This window comes from Orussus abietinus, unplaced genomic scaffold (genome assembly GCF_000612105.2).
Source record: "Orussus abietinus isolate OABI.00-Male unplaced genomic scaffold, Oabi_2.0 scaffold30, whole genome shotgun sequence".
Taxonomy (NCBI): Eukaryota; Metazoa; Arthropoda; class Insecta; order Hymenoptera; family Orussidae; genus Orussus; species Orussus abietinus.
In genome coordinates this window covers 199,858-220,703 of record NW_019394276.1, presented here as the reverse complement: position 1 = coordinate 220,703, position 20,846 = coordinate 199,858, and the positions used below count along the sequence as shown (strand labels likewise).

At 46.8% G+C, this 20,846-nt stretch overlaps 2 protein-coding genes across 7 annotated transcripts; one reads left to right on the top strand and one right to left on the bottom strand.

Moving 5' to 3' along the window:
* The first annotated feature begins 1,490 nt into the window (after positions 1-1,490).
* On the top strand, positions 1,491-16,470 carry LOC105701707 (E3 ubiquitin-protein ligase TRIM71). Of its 4 annotated transcripts, none has more exons than XM_012428676.1 (7): positions 1,491-1,646; positions 6,662-6,764; positions 6,911-7,231; positions 7,417-7,740; positions 7,819-8,109; positions 8,218-8,811; positions 8,898-16,470. In XM_012428676.1, exons 2-7 carry the CDS (start codon positions 6,735-6,737, stop codon positions 9,477-9,479), a joined length of 2,142 nt encoding a protein of 713 aa, XP_012284099.1. In that variant the 5' UTR covers positions 1,491-1,646; positions 6,662-6,734; the 3' UTR covers positions 9,480-16,470. The 4 variants fall into 4 exon arrangements, with proteins under 4 accessions (XP_012284099.1, XP_012284098.1, XP_012284097.1 ...); XM_012428675.1 differs by lacking the exon at positions 1,491-1,646 and adding an exon at positions 5,929-5,991 and having other exon boundaries at positions 6,911-7,192; XM_012428674.1 differs by lacking the exon at positions 1,491-1,646 and adding an exon at positions 5,929-5,991 and having other exon boundaries at positions 8,236-8,811.
* LOC105701706 (small G protein signaling modulator 3 homolog) lies at positions 16,457-20,816 on the bottom strand. 3 transcript variants are annotated; one of them, XM_012428669.1, is made up of 16 exons: positions 20,744-20,816; positions 20,565-20,668; positions 20,081-20,262; positions 19,904-20,002; positions 19,656-19,819; positions 19,365-19,575; positions 19,127-19,257; positions 18,823-19,056; positions 18,642-18,736; positions 18,438-18,583; positions 18,278-18,375; positions 18,034-18,213; positions 17,856-17,966; positions 17,420-17,730; positions 17,187-17,347; positions 16,921-17,113 (listed from the first exon to the last, which is right to left on the bottom strand). In XM_012428669.1, exons 2-16 carry the CDS (start codon positions 20,631-20,633, stop codon positions 16,921-16,923), a joined length of 2,385 nt encoding a protein of 794 aa, XP_012284092.1. In that variant the 5' UTR covers positions 20,634-20,668; positions 20,744-20,816. The 3 variants fall into 3 exon arrangements, with proteins under 3 accessions (XP_012284095.1, XP_012284092.1, XP_012284094.1); XM_012428671.1 differs by having other exon boundaries at positions 20,565-20,649; positions 20,744-20,774; XM_012428672.2 differs by lacking the exon at positions 20,744-20,816 and having other exon boundaries at positions 16,457-17,113; positions 20,565-20,633.
* Positions 20,817-20,846: the final 30 nt, after the last annotated feature.

Below are 20,846 nucleotides of genomic sequence, written 5' to 3'. Positions count from 1 at the left end.
TCACCCCTTTCCAACGTGCAATGCCGATTTTCAGGTTAGGCGCACCCCGGCTGAAAGGTCCTGTAATGGCGGATTGCACGAACCGCAGAGTCGATCCAGAATTCCGGGAGTTTTTCAGGAACGAAGTGCGCCCTTCCGAGAACCCTGGAATTTCGATACCGTTCCCGTTTACGAGTTACTTCGCCATTGAGGGTTAGGAATCCCGCTGGATTCTAATTCGAGTCGGGACGCCATTATTCTTGCGTGCAAACGGACTCGAAAAGGTCGTTTCTCGAAGGTTCCGCAAGAGGGTTATTCCAGGTGTATAGGTTAGATGCGCTACTCCGTAAATCTTTTAATTTCAAGGCCCCGTGTTTCTGGCAGAACCCTTCACCTAATGTGTCGCTAAAGATACAGGGCGTAGCCATTATATTCACCCTCTATGGGAGAAGATAGCTCGCTATTCATTTGCGGGTTCGTCTGCGCATTATTTCACCCCGTGCGATTTTGAAGGTCGCCATCGTAGGGCGGCTCTGACGTAGGCGCGCGCGGGGGTGTTCCGCGAGCGACACGCGTACATGCAGGCACCTACACAACGACGCGGCGGCGCCTGTAAGTACATAGGAGAGCGCCGGCAGTAAAGGCGCAATATACCCGTGCACATATAGCGGCGTCGCATTGACCGGCGGCTCCATTCATACTTTGCGCGCGCATGCGCGTCGCGAAGTAACCGCATGGCTTTGCCGTTAGCGGGCCGAGTGGGTGGCGCGTGGGCGGGGGGTGGCGGGCGGCTCTCGGGGTGGCGTGTGGGCGACGGCTTGACGCGTTCCTGGAACACGGGGAACTGCGTAGAAACGCTCCGCGTACCCTGAAAGGAAATTGAAAAGACCGTGAAACGTCATCAAGGGTCCCGCGATGCCCGAAGAGAAATCTCTTTTCTTCCCGAAAGGCGTCGTATCTCTCGTATCGCCCGATAGCGATTAGGGCCCGTTGGCGCTCGAACGCATTTTTTCGACTCCAATCGATATAATACCGAATTCCAACTGGTTCCATGACATTATTTTCAATTAAGTCATTCAATATCTGAGCAATTTAGCGTCGCAACTGAGAATTCACTTGTTAATCGAGCTTTAGGTTTAGTACAGACCTAACCTCGAAATGAACGGGAATAATTCCGGTGGAGGATTCTGGGACTGTATGAAATTCCAATTAATGCTGGGAGGGGTACTCGTCATTAATTTGAATTAACCGAATTTTATCGCTCCTTTGATCTGTTAATTTAATTAACACGGTTTGTCTAATTTAATCGAGAAGCTACATCTGTAGGGAGCGGAGATCGCATCATCCCCGGGCCGGTGCGTGGGCCGTGCGCCCCCAGGAGCGACTGGAGGGGGAAGCGAGCTCCGCGAGTGTCGTCACTCGCGTAGGCCGGCGAGGGGTGGGGGGTGCCGGCCGGCGGCCGAATGGAGCACTGAACACGCTCGACGCTCAGTGCGAAGTCAGTGCTCGAAGCGTGAGGTTCGAGCCCGTCCCTTCCCGCTTCCGGCACGGTGTATACTGCGTCGTCCATACAGTGCGCGCGCCAGAGGAAGAGAGTCTCCAAGTTTCACGTGACGCATCGCGACGCCAGGCTGCCGGCACGAGGAGCACCCATCGGCACCGACAAGGTTAGGAGAAATTATCGTTAGAACGATCTTCTCCATATTATTCGCTATATATTCGATGGCGCGGTCAAACCTCGACAGGACAAATATGACTTCCAAGCGAGACGGAGTATCGGAGATTTCGACGGTGTACGCGTTTCTTCTGGCCTTTTTTATTTTTATTTTCTTTACTTTCTTTTAACGCGGGGATTTAGTCGACACCCAAACTATGCGATCATTTTTCTGGAACGAGTAACACGGTTAGAGTCGGAATTGAAATACCGAGGGTGACCGAAAATTAGATCTCGCCTCGGTGGTTATAACCGGCTGCCGCCGATGTTTATCGCCTCGAATTTTCAGGGCTGGCTCTACGTCGACGGTACGTTGTTTATGACCCGTTGTTCGCGACTCGCTCTTGTACGGCGATAATTTTGCCCGGCGATTACGGATTCGTCGAAGGAACGATCATGCCGGTCCGAGCAGCTCCGCGTGATGTAATTACCGCCTCGGTATTCGCGAAACGCTTGACGAAATTTTCCTTCTCTATTTCATGAGCCAATGCGTTGCCAATTAGTAATATGGCGAGTACTATCGACGATTATATTGCCGATTATACTGAACTCGTTTCGGAGTAATCCACCTATTATATGTTTAGCTTACTCTTGGAAAACATATTTGTTGTATCTCTATGGAGCATTTATTTTATGGTTATGTGTACCCTTTTGAAGAACAGGTAGTTGGTCCGATATGGAGCACGGGTATATACATGCGTATATGGATATACGCGTGAACTTGGCGTGGAACTCGCATCTTGTAAATTAAATACTCCGATCAAAATGCAACTCTTGAGTCTTGGTTTAACCCTTCCATCTGGAGTTTTGGTGGAGGGGGCAGATCGAGCAGATCGAAAAGTCGAGATTTAATGGAAGCGTTTACCCTTTCGCGACGTTTGAAATCGTTTCTCGGTGTCACCGGTATATCGCCACTTTCCTCTCAGCTGGAGAGTTTCATATTATCGGTATTTCTCTCACTCTCTCTCGTCATTCCCTCAAATTGATGTCCTTCAAACCGCTTGTCTCGTATCGACACCTCTCGAATAAAATGCGTCTACCCGTCGAGAAAATTCAAAGGCTACATAACATCGACTTAATGACGTGGAAAATATCGACTTCGAGATTTTTTACATGTGTTTCGATTAATTCAAAATGTCGGGCGCCGAGAATCGGGTTAAAATCCTGGGGGAGTTGAAATTTATTCGTTCGTTTATAGTAGCCTCAGGAAATGTTCCCCAACTCTAAATTCCGAATGGAACTGGGAAAATAGGAATTCGGCGGTTTCAGGGCTTGTATGTGTTTTGTTTTTTTCTGTTTCTTTAAATGGTACACGGGAATGACGACTGTCTGTCACGGAGGTACCGATTGAAGATGCGCCACTCGACTCTCGTGCCCCGGGAGTGTCGCACCGGGCCGCGCCACGCCGCGCCGCCGCGAGGGGCGCTGCGGTCGCGGGGAGGATCGATTCGCCGGCAATCGCGGATCGGATCTGCGAAAACGCGAGTGGCCGCCCACGAGGCTCGCCGCCTCCGCGATTAATCCCCCTGGAACGTCTACCGGTAACTCCCGGGATTCGTCGGGACGCCGAGATACGCGTCCAGGATCCCGGCGAGTCGAGGAAGATGCCGCCTTTAAGGACGGATTATCACCGCGAGTCGACGTTTCGATCGCGTCCTCCGTACCGTATCCTTTCCTTTCGCGACGTCGGGAAGACGTTGATCGACGTACCGACCGAAATAGCTCGCGAAATGAGCCATTGTGCGTCTGTTAGGTAACCGCAGGCCGCCCTCGAAATCCCGCAAACACGATTTACGGTAGGCTCTTCCGGCGCGGTTCTGAAAATCTCGACTCGCCGGCTCTAAACCTCCGTGTACAGTTTTTACGGAGTCGAGGATCTCCGGTATGACCTCTGCCTCTTTCTTTCTCTCTCTCCCCTCTCTATTCGGTGTTTCTCTCGTGGGTCGTGTCGGGGAAGTCAGGCCGGCCCGAACGGAGGCTTAACGCGATCGATACCATTTTCGAGGATTTAATTTGCTGGAGATAACGCGCTTTCTCCCTCGCGCTTTTCGGACGGGCCTCGGGACGACGGAGGGATGCTTACGCGCGGATGTCTTTCGGTCGTTTTTTCTTTTTTTTCCTTGGGCCCTAGTCTACGGGAGGGAACTATTGAACCCTCGAAAAATGGCCCCTCCTCTCTCAAAACCGACCGATAAGATCTCGGATACATTCCGGAACGTTACTCTGGTATTTCGGGTATATCTGCCCGCCCCTGATAGGGACTCGATAAACGTCGGGGGGAGGACTCCTGCATTCATTTTCACAAATTAAACCAAACTACTTCTTTTGGTATTTTTAGGTATTTTTATCTTTTTTTTTTTATACCTCGGAGTTTCGAGGGGATAATTCTCATCTTCGGGGAGAGGAGGAATAATTCGAACGCCATGGTCAACGAGAGGACTAATCGCCCCCTGGGTAATCCTCGGGGTGGATATTCCGGTAAAACGAGCACGTCAAGTGCGCCACGTGTCCACTTTCTCCGGGGGGAGAGGAAAACCTGTACAGGGGGTTGGGAAGACGCGGATATATAACCTGTTCCTTGTGTCCGGGTAGCGTTGCTTTGCAGCTTCGACGAGGAATGCCGAGAGCCGGCCGTTGGGGTTGTTCGAAGTACCACGGGCAGGACGGTTTATTATTTAATTATATGCACACGTGTATATACATGATATACGGAATTGTTCACCGCTTTCGGCTCAGAAGCGGTCCAAAGTCTGCACGAATGCATTCGACCCGACCTCCGCGCAAATGGCGATTAATTCGTGGGATCTCCCGCAAGCACGTGGGCCTATTTTTGGAGAAGAATTTAGAACGCGCTTTTTTTTTTGTGCCCAAGAGAGGTTGTCTGGATTTTCGGGGGACATATGCCAAGACCTGCAACCTCGTAAACGTTAATATCTACATTATCAAGATTTTCTTTCTTTTTATTTCTACCACTTAAAAGATATATTTTTACTTGAGAGCCTACGATTTTCTGATCTGCAAAATCTGCAAAAGGCATTAACGATCAGTTTCAACTCCGGAATAACTATTTGCGCCACTGTTCAGTACTTCATTCCTAATCCAGCGGGTCAATGTACCCGGGCATACGAAGTTTGAAATTAATCGGGGGCATGCGCTTTTCGGAACTTTATCCGAGATTGAATGATGGTGGGCTTGCCTCGTCATTGGCGAGGGCCGATCGTCGAGGTCTTTTCTCTCTTTTATGGGAGGGATGAAAATCGACCTCCTCGCCCCCTTTCTCGGAATCTAGGGCGGTAATGAAAGTTTTTCCCCGGGCCCGGGGTGCGGGCTTTCACTTTCGCCTTCCGCGTCCCAACGGCTTCCCTTTCGCTGGGGCGATCGGCTCCCCAAACCTCGGATCCCTCGGGAGGGGCGACAAGGGGAGACACGCGGAGAGAGGAACCCCTCGAACTGCGGACCGAGACCCAACTCGGATCGCATTTATACGACGGAGTCGTCGATATATATTATGCGAATGCGAATAGTCGTCTCAAATTACCTGAAATTATTTACGACGCGCTCGGATACGACCATTTACCTATTTAAGGTTGCTCAGAGTTAAATTTTTTTTTTCCTAATCATTTTTATTCCCAAAAATGAGAAACGGCCCTTTCTTAATATTAGAGAAAATGGTCCCTTCATCCTACCTCTCGCTTAATTTTACTATCGCCATGGACAGTTCGGTATGGAGGAGGCCATGCACCCCACCTCCAAGAGGGGTGCGTCACCTCCCCCCTCGCGCCTCTCCATACGACGAGGCCGCTCGTCTCCGACTGGTTGCCCATTCATCGTTTGCGCTCTTTTTACGGCGCGCTTTCCCAATTACGATAAAGAGACAGAGAAAGAGAGAGAGTTAGAGAGAGAGAGTGGGTGGAGGGAGGAGAAGGTCGCCGGAGGACGGCGCGAGAGCGAAAGTGCGGGGCGAAGGGGAAAGGGTTGCGCGCGCAGCCGGATCTAGTCGCGTGCTGTCGCGGTGGGCGCGGGGTTGCGCGGCATAGATCGACGCCGGCCGCCGGCGGGGTCGGATCGCTCAGAGATTGATGAGGGTCGGCGGCGCGCGCAGCCTCCCCTCCCTCATCCCTCCTCCATCGTCGATTCATTGAGGAGACCGCGGGGGACAGGACCGACCTTTGGTCTTCGACCCGCATGCAGGCGCCATCTTGGAATTCACACAGCACTCGACGTGATCAATCGGGAAATTGTGAGAGAGAGACCCCTCTCTATATTTTCACGGTCGATCTGCTCGACATGGATGTTGTGTACGTCATGTCCTTTCGTTTCCTTTTTTTAATTTTATATCTGCCATTTTCTCAGGCTTTTATGGGCTTTTTTCTCTCTCTCTCTCTTTCCCTTGTGCTCTTAATTTTTATTTTTCTCGCGTAGCCCGTCGCACGGGGAGACCGGGAGCGATTAGGGCGCCGAGGTAAAAGGAGACGGAAAGAGAGCGCTATGGGGAGGGTTTTCTGGATACGGTAAGGCTCGTGATGGATGCGTATTTTTCGGAGCGGGCAAAAGGGCCCCGACGAGGTCGGCTCGGGTCGGCCGAGAGGAGCGCGGGTGGCCCTTGCGGTGCCCTGGTGCTTCCTTCCTGGAAATCTCTGGCCCTCCTCCCTCCTCGGGCCCTGAAACGAGGAATGGCAGCCGGCCTCCAATAATACACGGAGATACCCGACCGACAAATGTTTCGGGAGGGCCGACGAGTGTCCCGGAAAATGGAGGAGTCCCCCCTTCGGCGGGAACTGGTCGAGGGGGCTGCTCTCTGCCCCCTTGGGCCTGGGAAATTTCCTCCAATGTGCCTCGCCCACGGGAAGAACCGGGCGGTTCGATTCTCTACGAGCTCTGTTTCATGTTAGGAATATTTAGAAATAAGCGGACGGAATGTAGCTTCGGACGGAGGTCATTCATATTTTGTTTATTCTTTGATTACAGGGAGATACGTCCTCGTTCCGTGAGGCAGCTAGGAGAGACTTTCGACTCTTCTCGAGGAATCACACGCCTCACGATGAGTCATGGCACAAGCTATAATCGTGGGGTAGGTTGGCGGTCTGCCTTCTATTTGAGTATACGTGTATATATACATAAGGGCTGCGATGAACGTAAAAAAAATCTTTCTAGAGTAATAAAATATTTCCTACGTTAAGACGCGTTTTAGGAGTTATCACGGTTCCTTCTTCGCAGATGGTGAACAATTCGCCCTGGCAGAACATAGGATCCGGCTATTCCAGTGCCAGTCCTCCTGGCACCGCTTCTTCCGGGAGTAGCACGAATTCCCAGTGCTATGGGAAATCCCCCGACGAGCTCAGCGTCGACTCCCTGATCAGCAGCCTCCTGCAGGTCGTCAACAGCGAGAACTTTGGCACCTGCGGTCCCTGCTTCCCATCGAACGGAAACTTTGGCGGGATCCGCAGCCACGAGTGCAATGATCCTTTCTGCGACACGTGCTTATCGAAGAGCCACGTGGTAAGCGAGAATCGCGTTCGCCCGCTTACCGGTGGATGGGTTAGTCAAAATTGGATTTATACCCCTCGACGTCTCTTGATGTTTTTCTATACCCTACCTCTCCGGGTAGCTCCCGGATTACGGTGGAAACGGAAGAGACGAGGGAAATTTCATTTTAATTTTTTTTTTTATTTCTTGTTTTGTCGTAGATATTAGGTTTTTATTAATTTTCTCCGTCCCTTCAGGGTCGACCCACCGGGAACCGCATGTACGAGCACCCGCCGAAGAGCTCGCCGATCGAGATCCCGAGTCCTCCTGCGGCTCCTCTCTCCAGCTCTCCGCCGGCCTCTGTCAGCCTCTTCTGCGACGTTCATCGAGACGCTCAGAGATTTTATTGTCAAACCTGTAGCCGACCTCTGTGCGGAGAATGCGGCATCAATCACCATCAGGGCCACCTTACGGTCCACCTCATGGAGGCCGTCGAGAGTGCCGGGGTCCAGGCGAACCAGGTCATGAACGACGCCAGGGTGGGCATCAACGTCCTCAGGGAGGACCTCGACGCGGTACAGGTGCGGTGAAGTTTTGTATTCGGCGGATCGGGCGAAATTTTCCGGGTGTTTTAATTAATCGTTGATCGTTACCCGTAGATGGCCGCAGATGCTCTCGAACAGAAGGCTCGCCAAGCCAGGGCGGACGTTATGCTGTGCATCAGAAGGGTCGCTTCCGCATTGGACGCTAGGGAGAAGGAACTCCTGGGCAGAATCGAGAAGGCCAGGGTCATCAAGTACACCGCCCTGAAGGCGAGGGACGAGGGCCTCAGGAGTGGGATCGCGCGTCTATCGAGGACCGTTGATAAACTCACCGACGCCATGGAAACGTCCACCCTGGCCGGAAATCCGATGGATCTCTTGGTTACCAAGGATCTGGCATCTGCCGAGGTGAGGAATCTTCTACCGAGGTCTCTTCGAGGCACTTGAGTTTTCTCCTATATTTATAAGGATCTTCACTGAGGCAAGGGTTAATTAACACGCGTTCTCGTTATCAAGACGCGGGAATGCTTCCAGGTCTTTCAAATCCGCCAGTCCCGGCAGGGGTTGCCTCCTCCGGAGGAGAACTGGATCTCGTTCACCGAGCCCGAGGGTAACGTGCTCCACGCGATCGCTAATCTGGGATCGATCGTCGTCAACAACCCTGGACCCATTGGAGATCGACGCACCGTGAGAGGACAGCAAAATGCTGCCTCCCCACAGAGGTATCAGGTGCACCAGGGCCAAGGACAGACGATTCCCCTGGGACCCGTGCCCAGAGGTCGGCCGATCCCGTCCAGCACGTTCCCGGTGACCGTCAGGGCCTGCAGGAGCGCCCATCCTTGCATCGTTAAGCCTCTCAACATCGGGAACAACGGAAACGACCGCGACAACCTCTGCAGACCCTGGGGCGTGGCCTGCGACAAGGAGGGCCACATAGTCGTCGCCGACAGGTCGAACAATCGCATTCAGATTTACCGCCAGGATGGCACGTTCGTCAGGAGGTTCGGCACACATGGCACGGCCCCCTGTCAGTTTGACAGACCCGCCGGGGTCGCCGTTGATGCCAGACGACGCATCGTCGTCGCGGATAAGGACAACCATCGTATTCAGGTACTTGATACTGGAAAATAGACTGAGAGGAATCGGTCGCGTCGGTTATCACGATGTAGGGTAACGTATCCCATTTCTTCTTCAAGATCCTAACCATGGAGGGACTCTTCCTCCTGAGCTTCGGCGAGAAAGGCAGCCGATGCGGCCAATTCAACTACCCTTGGGACGTGGCAGTGAACTCGGAGTGCCAGATCGCCGTCTCGGACACGAGGAACCATCGCGTGCAGCTCTTCAGCCCGGAGGGGATCTTCCTGAGAAAATACGGCTACGAGACCACTCCCAGCATGTGGAAGCACTTCGACTCGCCGCGTGGAGTCGCCTTCAACCCGGAGGGCAACGTCGTAACCACCGATTTCAACAACCATCGCGTGGTAGTCATCGACTCGGACTTCCTCAACGCCAGGATCCTCGGATGCGAGGGCGGAAACGGGACCAAGCAGTTCCTCCGACCCCAGGGCCTGGTCATCGACGACGAGGGCAACATCGTCGTCGCCGACTCGAGGAATCACAGGATTCAGGTATTCGACTCGGCCGGCACCCTGAAGTGGAAATTCGGCAGCTACGGGAAAGGACCCGACGAGATGGACCGACCTTCCGGCATCGCTCTGAGCCCCGATGGCAGAATCGCCGTCGTCGATTTCGGCAACAATCGCGTCCTACTCCTGTGAAGAAGCATCGGTTACGCCCTTCGTGGGACTCTTCACCTGGTGGAGATCCCCTCCTCGACTTCTCAACGCTCATTTTCTCACGACTATCATCGACCACGCACGCACGACTTGCGCGTGCACGCAGTGCACTGCTCCCCTTCAAGGTATGACGTTTGTTTACAAACGTAACTTAACATTTAAGTTGCATACTAACCGGTTGCCCGGCGACATTCGGTATTAACGTAACACGATGTCTGAATAAGCATGAAGGGTGATCCGGGTATTGGGCGAAGGCTGTTCTATTTTTATTTCTTTTACTCTTGATCTTTCTTTTTATCTTCTTTTATGTGATGCCACGAGATTTTTTCGAGTTTCAAAATTCGTTAATTTGTAAATTCGGCGGTAAGCCGCGAGGAGTAGCTCTTTCGATCAACGACATTCGGACTCGACGATGATTGACCGTTTCGAGAGAATAAATCCTCTGAGATTATTATTCGACACGTTTACGCGGCGATACTTTCTTCGGTCGCTTAGCGATATCCTGTGGGAATATGGTCGACACTTCGATGTTGTTTCGGTGAGCACTCTATAGGCACTTTCGATACGCAGGAGCACATGATTCCTGTAGACTAATTCGGCAGAAAAAAAAAAATTAAGTCTTTCGATTTAAGTGTAAATTCGTGGAATTCATTAAATGGTATTTTCGTTGCTCCCCGTACGTGAGGGGAATAAAACACGCGTGATAAGTTGAGGGGGAATAGGACAAAAGGGAAAAAAAAAGATGCATTAATTCAGAAGAGAAACTTCTTCGCACTTTGACACCATGGGTCAATCGGGAGATCTTGTACCGAGGCTGAGACTCTGTAACTGGTTCTTTTTAGAGAAAACTTCGAATCATCGTTCACACTGTCTATTCGGTTTCTTATCGGTACACGGATATACATTGGACGTTTTCAAAGAAGTTAAAATAAGTACAGGCTTGATTTTTATCGAAATGCTATACAGAGGGATATCTGCTCCATTGACTTTTTTTCCTTTCCTTTGATCGAGGTAAAGAGACGAATATCAATTGCATCCGCACAGTAAGACTGAACCAAGACTGAATACGAATGTCAAGTTTCTGTTGTACGTCCGTTCAACATTAAAACTGATCAAAGATGTACCCCTAATTAAGGAACTTTATTATTAGTCGTAGTGGTAGCGATCGGGTTGCGTTAGAATCTAATGCCTATGGTTTCTTTTCTCGGTCCTCCTATATAGATTATGTTAAACGCCCTTTGCGAAAGACGTCTAGAGGTAGTGTTGTATTCGTAAGTCACTTAATCGATTCTTATTGTAAACGTTTTAGATTTCACACGCTATTACGTTCCTCTTAAGTTTTAGTAAGTCCGCCCTATGGCTTCGCCGGTTCAAACGTAGAATCGGTGCGTTCTAAGAACGCGTTAGATGAGCACCTCTGCGCGCGCGTCACGTGGAACACTAAAGTTTTGTGTATAACCTCAAATGTGAAGTTTCACCGGCTTGTGGCCGCCATTTTTAGGCAGGTAGCAGGGAAACGCGTCGCGGTTGAAACGGATAATGGACCTACGATCGTTCGATTTAACTGGGAAATCGAGAATTAATCTTTTTCGGGTCCAACTAAAAATGGCGACTTCGTGGCTGTTCCGAGGTATAGAACGTTGTAGTTCAGAGTGTTCCGAGTCGAATCTCTCAGCCAAAGTGAAGTTGCTCAGCAAGCCTGTCGTTTGGCAGATTAAAAGACGTTGGTCTTTGTCATGATATATACATATATATATATATATTATAGCCTAGTCACGTATCCAAATCTGACGTTATTAATCCGCCGCTTAACGGCGGACGTTAAATAGACTTCGCGCTTCGGTGCCGTGGGGACGCCATTGTCCATGCAATGTCGACGAGCCGAGGCAATGGCGGAGACTCGGTTATATTATTGGTGTTAATGTTTATACGTAGTTGCTCGCTTTCTCGCCCGTTTAAAAGAAATCACCTTTTTGCAACATCTAATCGTATAGCGGCGTTTAGCGATGCCTTGTGTTAATCGAGAAATTATATATATTCGGGAATGTTCGACTGCGAAGCTGTCGAGGTTAGGGTTGAGCACCCGGGGAGTTCGCCTAATTTCAGCCGGTGGACGAGCGTTGTTTGACGAATTGCATTTCGAATGCTGGGGGAATACGCAGAAATCATGACATATTTAAGGTGTCGAACTTTTGGACGAGTCTCATGGACTATAAACGCTATTTTCTGCGTGTTCCTTCGAACGTTGCTGTGCTCAACCGTCGTTTCGTCCTCGGCAACTTCGCACGGGACGTTTCCAACGATCGCGGGTCGACAAAGAATAGTATCGTTGTGATCATAGTTCCATTGATCGATTGAGTGACTAAATCGGCTGTATCGACGAGGAATGCGATAACAAGTTGCAATTTTAGTTCCTTCGATGTGTCCCACTCCGAGTTGAAGTTAAATCTCTTTATGCTTTTTTCCTTTTATAATGACTGTATCAAGAGGGGATAACTTGTATCCGATTGTTTTATACAATGACCGACACCGTGCATAGTTTGTTAGATACCTTTTTTTTATTTACGGTCTCGACAAGTCTATAATGTTTACTTTCAATTTTAGGCTATACCGTGTTCCGCAGTATGGCTTAGAATTGTGATACGATACGATCTGTTACGATCTGTTGCGGTCTGTTACAGCAGAGGCACGCGAAATTTAAACGTTATTTTATATTTATTTACAAGCAAGGGACTGGTATGTTTTTAATTAAAATCGTGTCAACCGCCATGATCTTTCGTAACTTCTGTCAATGACTATGCCGATATTCCGAAAGGCCATACGTGGGTGCATTCGAGTGCATTTCATGATTTTACTCATAAGATTACGATGTCATATATAGGGCTGGCCTCGGCTATCGTCTTCCGCAGCAGATACTTTATAGTTACCAATTACACGTGACATTTAATGTCTCCGTTACACTTCAACAGTGTCATGTCCGATACCGTCAGGCTATGATTAACTTTAATCGTTATCGTTGTACAAAGCTCATTTTTGCTATGACCTCGAGAAACCGATGTGTCGGCGCGAGGGAAGTCACTTTCCATATAATTTTAAACGTGGAGAAACAATCTAGGGTGCCCGATCGGACAAAAAGGCGTTTCGAATGCGATAGTACTCCAGTATTCGGATTGTGATTTCACTGTTTGCTTCCGATGGAATAACAATTATTTTCTTACTCTACACGTGGTGCTCGTCAGCCATTAAATGATGTCGTATTACCTGATATGATTTACGTGAGAATATTTATAACATGAATCGTTAAGGTTCAGACGTTGGTGCTCTTATATCGTGCTTTAGGGATTACATTATTGTATCGGTTCGCTCAGCCATTGTAACTACATCCGACTTGCTGTATATTCATACTACGCTCAGCACCTACATCGAAGTTGACAATTCATTTGCCCGTGTCGCTCAATATTAGTTGTAACGACCACTTGGTGTCCGAGTCCGCTTATAGTGTCAGATGATGCTTCCGATTAATCCTGTAAGCCATACACCGTGTGATGAGCATTTGATGTTACGAAGTGCACGGCTGTCTTGTAAAAAACAATATATATAAAATAACCGCCGAGCTTGCAAGGGAAGAACGATCCGAGTCGCGTTTGTGCAATTTTGAGATAATTATGCAGATCAGCTTGGAATTAAATCGGAGTAATTTCCCCTGAAGAAGTTACAGGTGCTACGTAAACTTTACTCGCTCTCTACTTAAAATCTTGTATACATGTTTTCTTTTTCCTGAAGGTTGGATCGTTTTTCCCGTGTAATCTTCGCATGTCCAGCGAGGGGATGTACCTTTAAAGACGCGCGTATGTGTGTGTGTGTGTACATGTACGCCGAAAAATCAATTTTAACGCGCGGTGAGATAATTCATTCCGAACATTCTGATGGGTACACTGTGGAAAATCTCGTTTTGCGAGAGGTTGCAATGTTAAAGCCCCACGTGGGACGGTGCCAATGTACAAAGCTAACTTCCGGTTAGCATTAATAGCACGTCGGGGGAAGAATCTCCGGTCGAGCGGTCTCGGTGAAAAATCGAGATAATGCGATCGGTTTCGATTTTTTTTTCTCTTTTTTTTTTTTTTATCAACCGAACTACTCGACCGGGGATACTTTTTCAGCGTATGGAAGAGATTTAGATGACGCGTTTTCGATGTGACGGGTATAAATACAGAGGTGCAAGACGCGTTTGCGAGTGCACGCGAATACGTATGAGTGGATCGTCCTCAGTAGAGATAGGAAAAAGAACGTTGAGATTTCAGGTCTTAAGCTAGAGGTTATCGAGAAAATGGCTCGCTCTATGTCGGTGCTAGAATTCCTCCGTAGTCCGGTCTGGTCCACTGGTCTGTATGCAATCGATACGGAAGAAATATATAAAGGCGTATATTGATAAGAGTACTGTGCCAATTAGAAGGGATAGAGTAGTTCCTTAGTACGGAGGGAAGTCGAGGTGAAATTCGAGAAAGGATGTGGACTCTCTTGTACGTAATCGATGTTGGAACGGTTGTCGATGATCTTTTCACCGATTTTTCAACATTTGTGATTTTAGTTCCGACTCGATTGTAAAACGGATCTGCACGAATTGGGCCCAATAACGGATGTGCATTATCTTGGGGGGGGTTGACTCACCTCGTGTCAATGAAAATTTGCATAAAGGGCGATTATTTGAACGCTATCAAACGTTTACGTGCAGTTCTGCCTGTGATACTCTATTGGGGCGCAAATGACAACCGACATTGTACGATGCATTGTATCGTTGCATCATCGGGGATCCTTCGTAAAGAGGAATTGTTGGCCGTGGGTAATGTTAGTGCTTTCAAAGTAATAAGGCGGCTCGAATTAGGATATGTCGCTGCGAGTATACAGATATTAGAGGTACGCCCGACTATTTATGAGGAGGTATCGCGATTACTGTGCAAAGTTAAAATCAGTTGACGAGAGATCCTAATGCCGATTTAAGCGAGCAATTCTCATTAGCGTTAATAGATAAGAGAATGAGAGAGGGGAAATATTCGAGTAGCCTTTAAGCGAGAGTGTCGGAAAATTCTCAGATGAAAAATCAAACGGATTCTCGCGGGTCCCTTAACGCCACTTGAAACCCTTTACATTGCGGTGTTTTATTTCTTACTTAACACTGAATTTCTTTTTCTTTTTTTTTTTTAACTCGGAGTTCCACCTTCGGGATCAAATAAATTTAATATGAAACTCGTCTTATCGAGGAGCGATCGATCTACGGTGACGCTATTGGACAATTCTGCGAGAATCCTCCGGAATGTACAACTCTTTTTCCGCTACCGGAATTTACGTAAACAGGGAGAAAATAAAGAAAGGGGGAGAAAAGGAAACTTTGTAGTACAACGATCGGCACCTCGGCGGATAATGTTAACTGGATATTTTTTAATAACTCTTGTATACCCGAGAACAGAGGATAGGTTACTCAACGCGGCGATGTTAACGATGCTATATTCCGAGTATTGTAGAGTTTTAGTTGGTAAACATATCTGGCTACTTTCTTGTAGAGTGTGTCGAGTGTCGACTGGACGACAGACCAGGGTAGAGGAAAGGACACCGACAACAAAAGCGACGTTGTTAAATGTGTGGCCTTGCGAGAATCGCCGGTTTTGTTTGGGAGGTATTTCGTTTCCTAACGAGGACGGAAGACGCTGAAAGCAAGGAGAAAGAGAGAGAGAGAGAGTATTATTTATGGATTACGGCTGTGGAGGTGCGATTCGACGAGCAATATTATACCCTCTCCGCTGCGTGGGTGTCTAGGAAAGGCGAATTACGGTTTTTGACGAGGAATCGGGAAGGCGTGATCTTCAAAAAAAAAAAAGAAAAATCTTTATACGGTTCCATCCGACGATTCCTGCTCTCGGAAACGCGAGATCCTTGATCGACGCCGACGAATATTCCTCGTTGTACAAATCCTGCATTTTCTAGTTGATTTATTGTTCGCCCTCCGGAGCCTGGGATGGTGTTAAAGATATATCTATCGCGGGCATTATTTCCTAAGCTTTTCCATGATTCTGGGTGATTTTGTCTATCCAAGATGTGTTTTTTACGGGGTCGGGGCGGATTTAGGGGAGACATCGCGACGGTCGACGTCGGGTCGCTGCGAAGATTATTCTCCGCTCCTATTAGCGATATACATATATATATTTTTTTCTCTTTTCTTATGGTCCTTATCGATAGTATTATTGTTATCGCCAGTATCGTAAATTTTAAAGTCGGCCATGCACTGGGATACGTCATCGTAAGCGAGCGGGACGCGGGATTCATTTTCTACGGTTAATTGTCGCGGGAAATTTTCGGCGAACTGTAACTAGATAAAGAAAGGAACGAGGGGAAAAGAGGAAAGAAAAGAAAACGCCTATCTGGAACACGTGGCATTTTATGTATGTCGCGGGCGAAACTCGGTTAACCGGAATTCTTGCAAGCAGAAAAGGGCTGTCTGCAATACGAGCATTTTTAAAGCTCATACGATTAAAAACTGATACGCAGTTCCATTTAAACGCTAAACGGAGTTTCCAGTCATTGTGGATAGTTTTGTATTATTTTATATTTTCCTGTATATCGGCCCGCCGAGCTGCGATTTAATTTGCCGCGTCCGTCCCTTGGCTTATCGTGGCGTATCACACTTGAGGCAAAGAAAGTTCCTAATAATTGTTTCGGTGTCATATGGGATTATTTATTCGCTAAAACGAGAGACACGGGATGCTGCGGGGAGTGTGGGATACGTGGAGACACGGTAAAGTGTGCACGGAAAGCCAAATAAAGCACGACAAAAAGAGGGAAGATTAACGAGAGGAATATATGACGAGGAGAAATATCATTTTTCCGTATTTTCGACCTAGCTATACAGATGCACAAATGTAAGCAGATACGTATAATGGTTGTCATAGAGTTAAAGCAGTAATAAATAATGTGAAAAAGACACTCGCCATTATTTATTCGTAGGATGTCCTCCTGTTGTAGTAGATGGTTGACAACGATTTTACTAAGAAGACGCAACGGGCTGGTAACGGGCGTGAAATTATCTTTATTTACAAAGTTCAGCTCTGTTTAGACATTTTCTGGGGCCACTGCGGTTAATCAAACACTTGCACAAATCATTGAAGTTTGCCGCCTTATGTCGAATCGTTTTTCTTTTTTTTTTTCCCCCCCTTAAAAAATGACTAATTCGTGGCTCACGCTGTGCACGTTAAGGGAGTCGTATTTACAAGTGCATCGGTTATGACGGTGGGTTTAAAGTATGAATACAAGTCAGATCTAATGGTGACTGTAAAAATGAATAAATATATATACACGTAAAAGCATGTACACGATACACTTTCTTCTTCTTCTTCTTTTTTTTTGTTCTTTTTATATAAAATATTCTCTAAGATTAAAGGTCCCAGCTAAATAGATGGTGCTTAACCAGCATGTCTCGTACTCCGTCTTTCAGAGGCTGCGACTGTTCCTTCCTCGGAGGTAATTCCCAGTCGGGGTTCAAGTTAAATGCAAACTGGCTAAGTATCCTTAATTCGCACTTTATCTGCACCCACCCGGGGCTGTTTATAAAGCTCCAAGGATGATACCTAGAGTTGAATGGTTCTCGTAAAGTCAATTAGACCGTTGTGATATACTTATCGGGTTTACAGTGGCGCGTACCATTTTTGGACAACTTCGACGCAGGAACAGAGAACCTCCAGCCAGAGGTGCAGAACTTGTTCGTTGAGTCCTAGGCATATTAAGGATCGTAGTTTCACGTCCATTTGGGCGTGGGCATTATCGTGCGTCAAATTCACCGATTGAACGCAACGGTACAGGAGCTGGAACGCAAATGAAAATTGTTGGTAGGGATTGGCATACCGGGCCGAACTATTTATCCGTATATGCCGCACCTCCTCGGGCATGAGAACCTTCCCGTCCTCGTCTAGCCGATACGTCTTACACAGTACAAGGCGGCTGTAGACGGAGTTGAAGTCCTTCTCCACTTCTCGGTTGGACGCTTCCTCGATAAAGAGCCACGGATGGCACGGGCCTCCTAAAAAGGACGGCCGGCGCATTCCGTGTTCCAGGACGGCTTTTACTGCTGGACAAAGACTGCCTCGGACTAGGTCGGTCACTGCTTCGCTGACGGCGTCGTCCCCTGCACACGTGTACTGCTTACTTCGTTCGTCTAGTAACTCGACGAACTTTGCAGGAAACCAACCTGGGAAGAAAAACAAAATGACCATCGTTTAGTTTGCCTTCCGGAGGACGAAGCATCTCGCTTTACTCCACGTGCACTTTATTTTAATTCATTATCTGGGGATCCTTGTAACGTCCAGGCTTTACCTCGGAGTCCGTTGAGTTCCCCGACCCAACAGTGTTCGTCCTTTTGACTGATTATCGTAATTATATCGTTTTTTCTAAAGCCCAGTTCTACGTCATCGTGCCTCTCGAAATCTAAAATTGAATGTCGTTATAGGAACGGTCGCGAGATTATTTACTTCGCGTAGATGATTTTGCACACCTAACAATGCTTTCGCTCTTCTCTTTCGAGTTCGCGACACGTTCACGTAATTGTCGTGGTCTTTGGCATGACTCTCCATGTTGTAATCGGCGACCAACGTGACGTTCCTTAATTTCGGGTCTACGTTTATAAAGTGCCGGGCTACTTGAAGAACCGCTTCCCTCAGGTCGACGAGGATTTCTGTAATGGGAAAGTAAAAGCAGCCTTCATAGAAATGCTCACGAATATAAGTGATCGAACTTACCTGTTTGACGAATGTTTTTACATTTTGCATTATCTTCTTTACTGTCTTCCCCGAATAAAAAGGTTTGCAGCGCGGATTTATTTCGCTTCATTTGACGTCTGGAAAAATTCGATCGTCTTGTTGTTATTCTGGTGAATAATTATACTTTTTGTTTGCTTACCTGTTTAAATGCTGTTTCGGTAAATTTGGCGCAGCGTCTGGATTGCCGACCAAAACTCCTTGATCGGCCATCAAGAAGGCCAAGTGACGCCTTCTGTGGGTTTCGATAAGGACATCCGATAAGGAACCACCCACTTCTAAGGATATCTGAAATTTAATCAGTTTAGTCCTGTCATTTGTAATAATGATCAGATGAAGCGCTTACTTTGAATAATTGATCTACGTCGTCTATGTCTCCTGGTATACCAGAGAGGGCATTAAATATCTGGGCCGAATTTTCTAGTTGTTTGAGCTCCTCCTCTGTAAAATAATTCCACAGACTAATAATTCCCATATAGAGAAGGTATAAACCACCGATGATTTTCTTATATTTTATAATTGCTCACCTTTCATTTTCAACATTCCGAGGGTTATTTGAAATAAAACTTTTGAACCATCAAAGAGGAAAAGATCCCAGATGCGTAAAAGAATCTTCATATGAACTACCGATGCGAATAAAGTCAAAAACCAATGCAACGATATGAGACTTAATTCGATGTCATGCTGAACTAATACGTGATCTATGTCTGGTAAATAATTGGCTATAAGTGTTCGGAGCACCCGTTGATCTGCTTGTATTCCTAGAAATAACGTCATGTTTCAGTAATTTATTATAAATGTAGCAACATTGTGTGCAATATATTACGATACCTAATAATGTTGAAGAATAATATGAGGCAGGTAACAAATCTTCGACTACAGTAGCCATCATCCAGAACGCGTCTTCTTCTTCTAATAACAGTAAGAAGGATGCGGCCATTGTTCCAGTTCCTTGACAGTACCTGAAAAAGCAAAGAGATTAAAAAATGATTCATCCACTTTTGTTTAAAAATCCATTTAATAGTTCAGTAATGTATTAGATTTTGATAAAAATAGCAAGCATATTTACCCAATGTCAGGGTACAGCCAAGCTAGACCTCGCATAACTCGACGTAAGCGAGGAATTCCAGTGCTATTATAATGACTAAAACATGCGTTAGCTGGCATGGTACGAAGCAAATCCTTCTCTATTTGTTTGCTTGTCATTAACGCATCGTTACTCGATACCTTTACTATATCTTTGTACGTCAATTCAGATGCAGTTTTCTTTTCCAATGCACCTACAAATGTGTTCACGTTCTTTGAAAGAGTTCTCTAAATTGTACAATATAAACTGCACCATGCTACAGAGTTTACATACCAGACATTCGCAACCAGATTTGAGGTCTAAGCGAATGTGGTATCCCTTGTCGAACCATCTCACGTAATTTATCTGTGCGGGGTAAGTGTCGATCCACATTTTGCCAAGTAAGTTCTGCCACTTCTCTGTTATGGCTAAATTCCAAAAGGGCGATCCACTGTAATCTAAAATGGGATGATTGATCTATATTTAATTCCAGACCACTTCAAATATGTAGCATATATTATTGCATTTTTACGAATGCATACCTATGCTGTGGATCTTCGACGAACGGGACTCCCAATAACTTTTTAGAACTTTGCTCTGGTCCATCTTCTTCTTCTACGCGAAAACCAAACTCATCAAACCTAAATAATAATGATAGAAATAAATTATTCTTACACTTGTTTGTTAGAAAATTTATCTATAGATTGTCTATTAAGTACCTATATTCAGGTTGTGAATTTGGATCATCTGGTTGATTTAATTTTGCCAAAATATCTTGGGGCCACATTGACGCGGTTAAGGCAGAGAATGGTCCACCGGGTGCTGGAGACAAGATTTCTTTTGATAAACCTGCATCTTCTGCCTCATATTCTTCATCGGATGTAGGAGCTTCCATCTTTTTCTGTAGTCATAAATATTCCTTTTATTTAAATTCAAATCGAGGTGCTTTCTCGTGAAGTCACTTATAGTCTTAAAACCGAGAAAGGGTCCATATGGTATCTTTGCATATCTAGCGTGAAAAATCGACATTCTTCGAAACAAATCGTATCACCTATTCCATCAACAAATTCTAAACTGTCATCGATGAGTACTATTTCTCATTAAAGTGACATATAATTTCAGTCACGTAGCTTACATCCTCAATGGTCCTAACTCCAAATATGGGCTACTCTATTTTACAGCAATAACATTTATCATACTCACATCATGATCTTCTTTCCCGACATAACCTTCATGATCACGAACATTAAAAAGTGACATCGCAATGTCCATTCTTGAGGAGTGGTTTCTTAAGGACGGAAATTAACCTTAATGCATAAGAGACCTTATAAGAAATATTATTAACAGGTCATGTTAAGTCACCTGCAATGAAATGTCATTACCTTACATTACAACTACGTGCGACCTGATATAGAGCTGGTGCAGCATTATTATTATTATATAGCTAAGAATTTTCTGTGTCGATAAAAAAGAGCGATTTACTAA

What these genes read in the sequence shown, in the direction of transcription:
- LOC105701707 (XM_012428673.1), top strand. An exon ending in GCACAAGCTATAATCGTGGG is followed by an intron (nt 6,765 to 6,910) that starts GTAGGTTGGCGG and finishes CCTTCTTCGCAG; the next exon opens with ATGGTGAACAATTCGCCCTG. An exon ending in AGGACCTCGACGCGGTACAG is followed by an intron (nt 7,741 to 7,818) that starts GTGCGGTGAAGT and finishes CGTTACCCGTAG; the next exon opens with ATGGCCGCAGATGCTCTCGA.
- LOC105701706 (XM_012428669.1), bottom strand. Translation starts at nt 20,633, where the DNA reads ATGGACATTGCGATGTCACTTTTTAATGTTCGTGATCATGAAGGTTAT. An exon ending in AATTCACAACCTGAATATAG is followed by an intron (nt 20,003 to 20,080) that starts GTACTTAATAGA and finishes ATTATTATTTAG; the next exon opens with GTTTGATGAGTTTGGTTTTC. An exon ending in GTCGAAGATCCACAGCATAG is followed by an intron (nt 19,820 to 19,903) that starts GTATGCATTCGT and finishes ATCCCATTTTAG; the next exon opens with ATTACAGTGGATCGCCCTTT.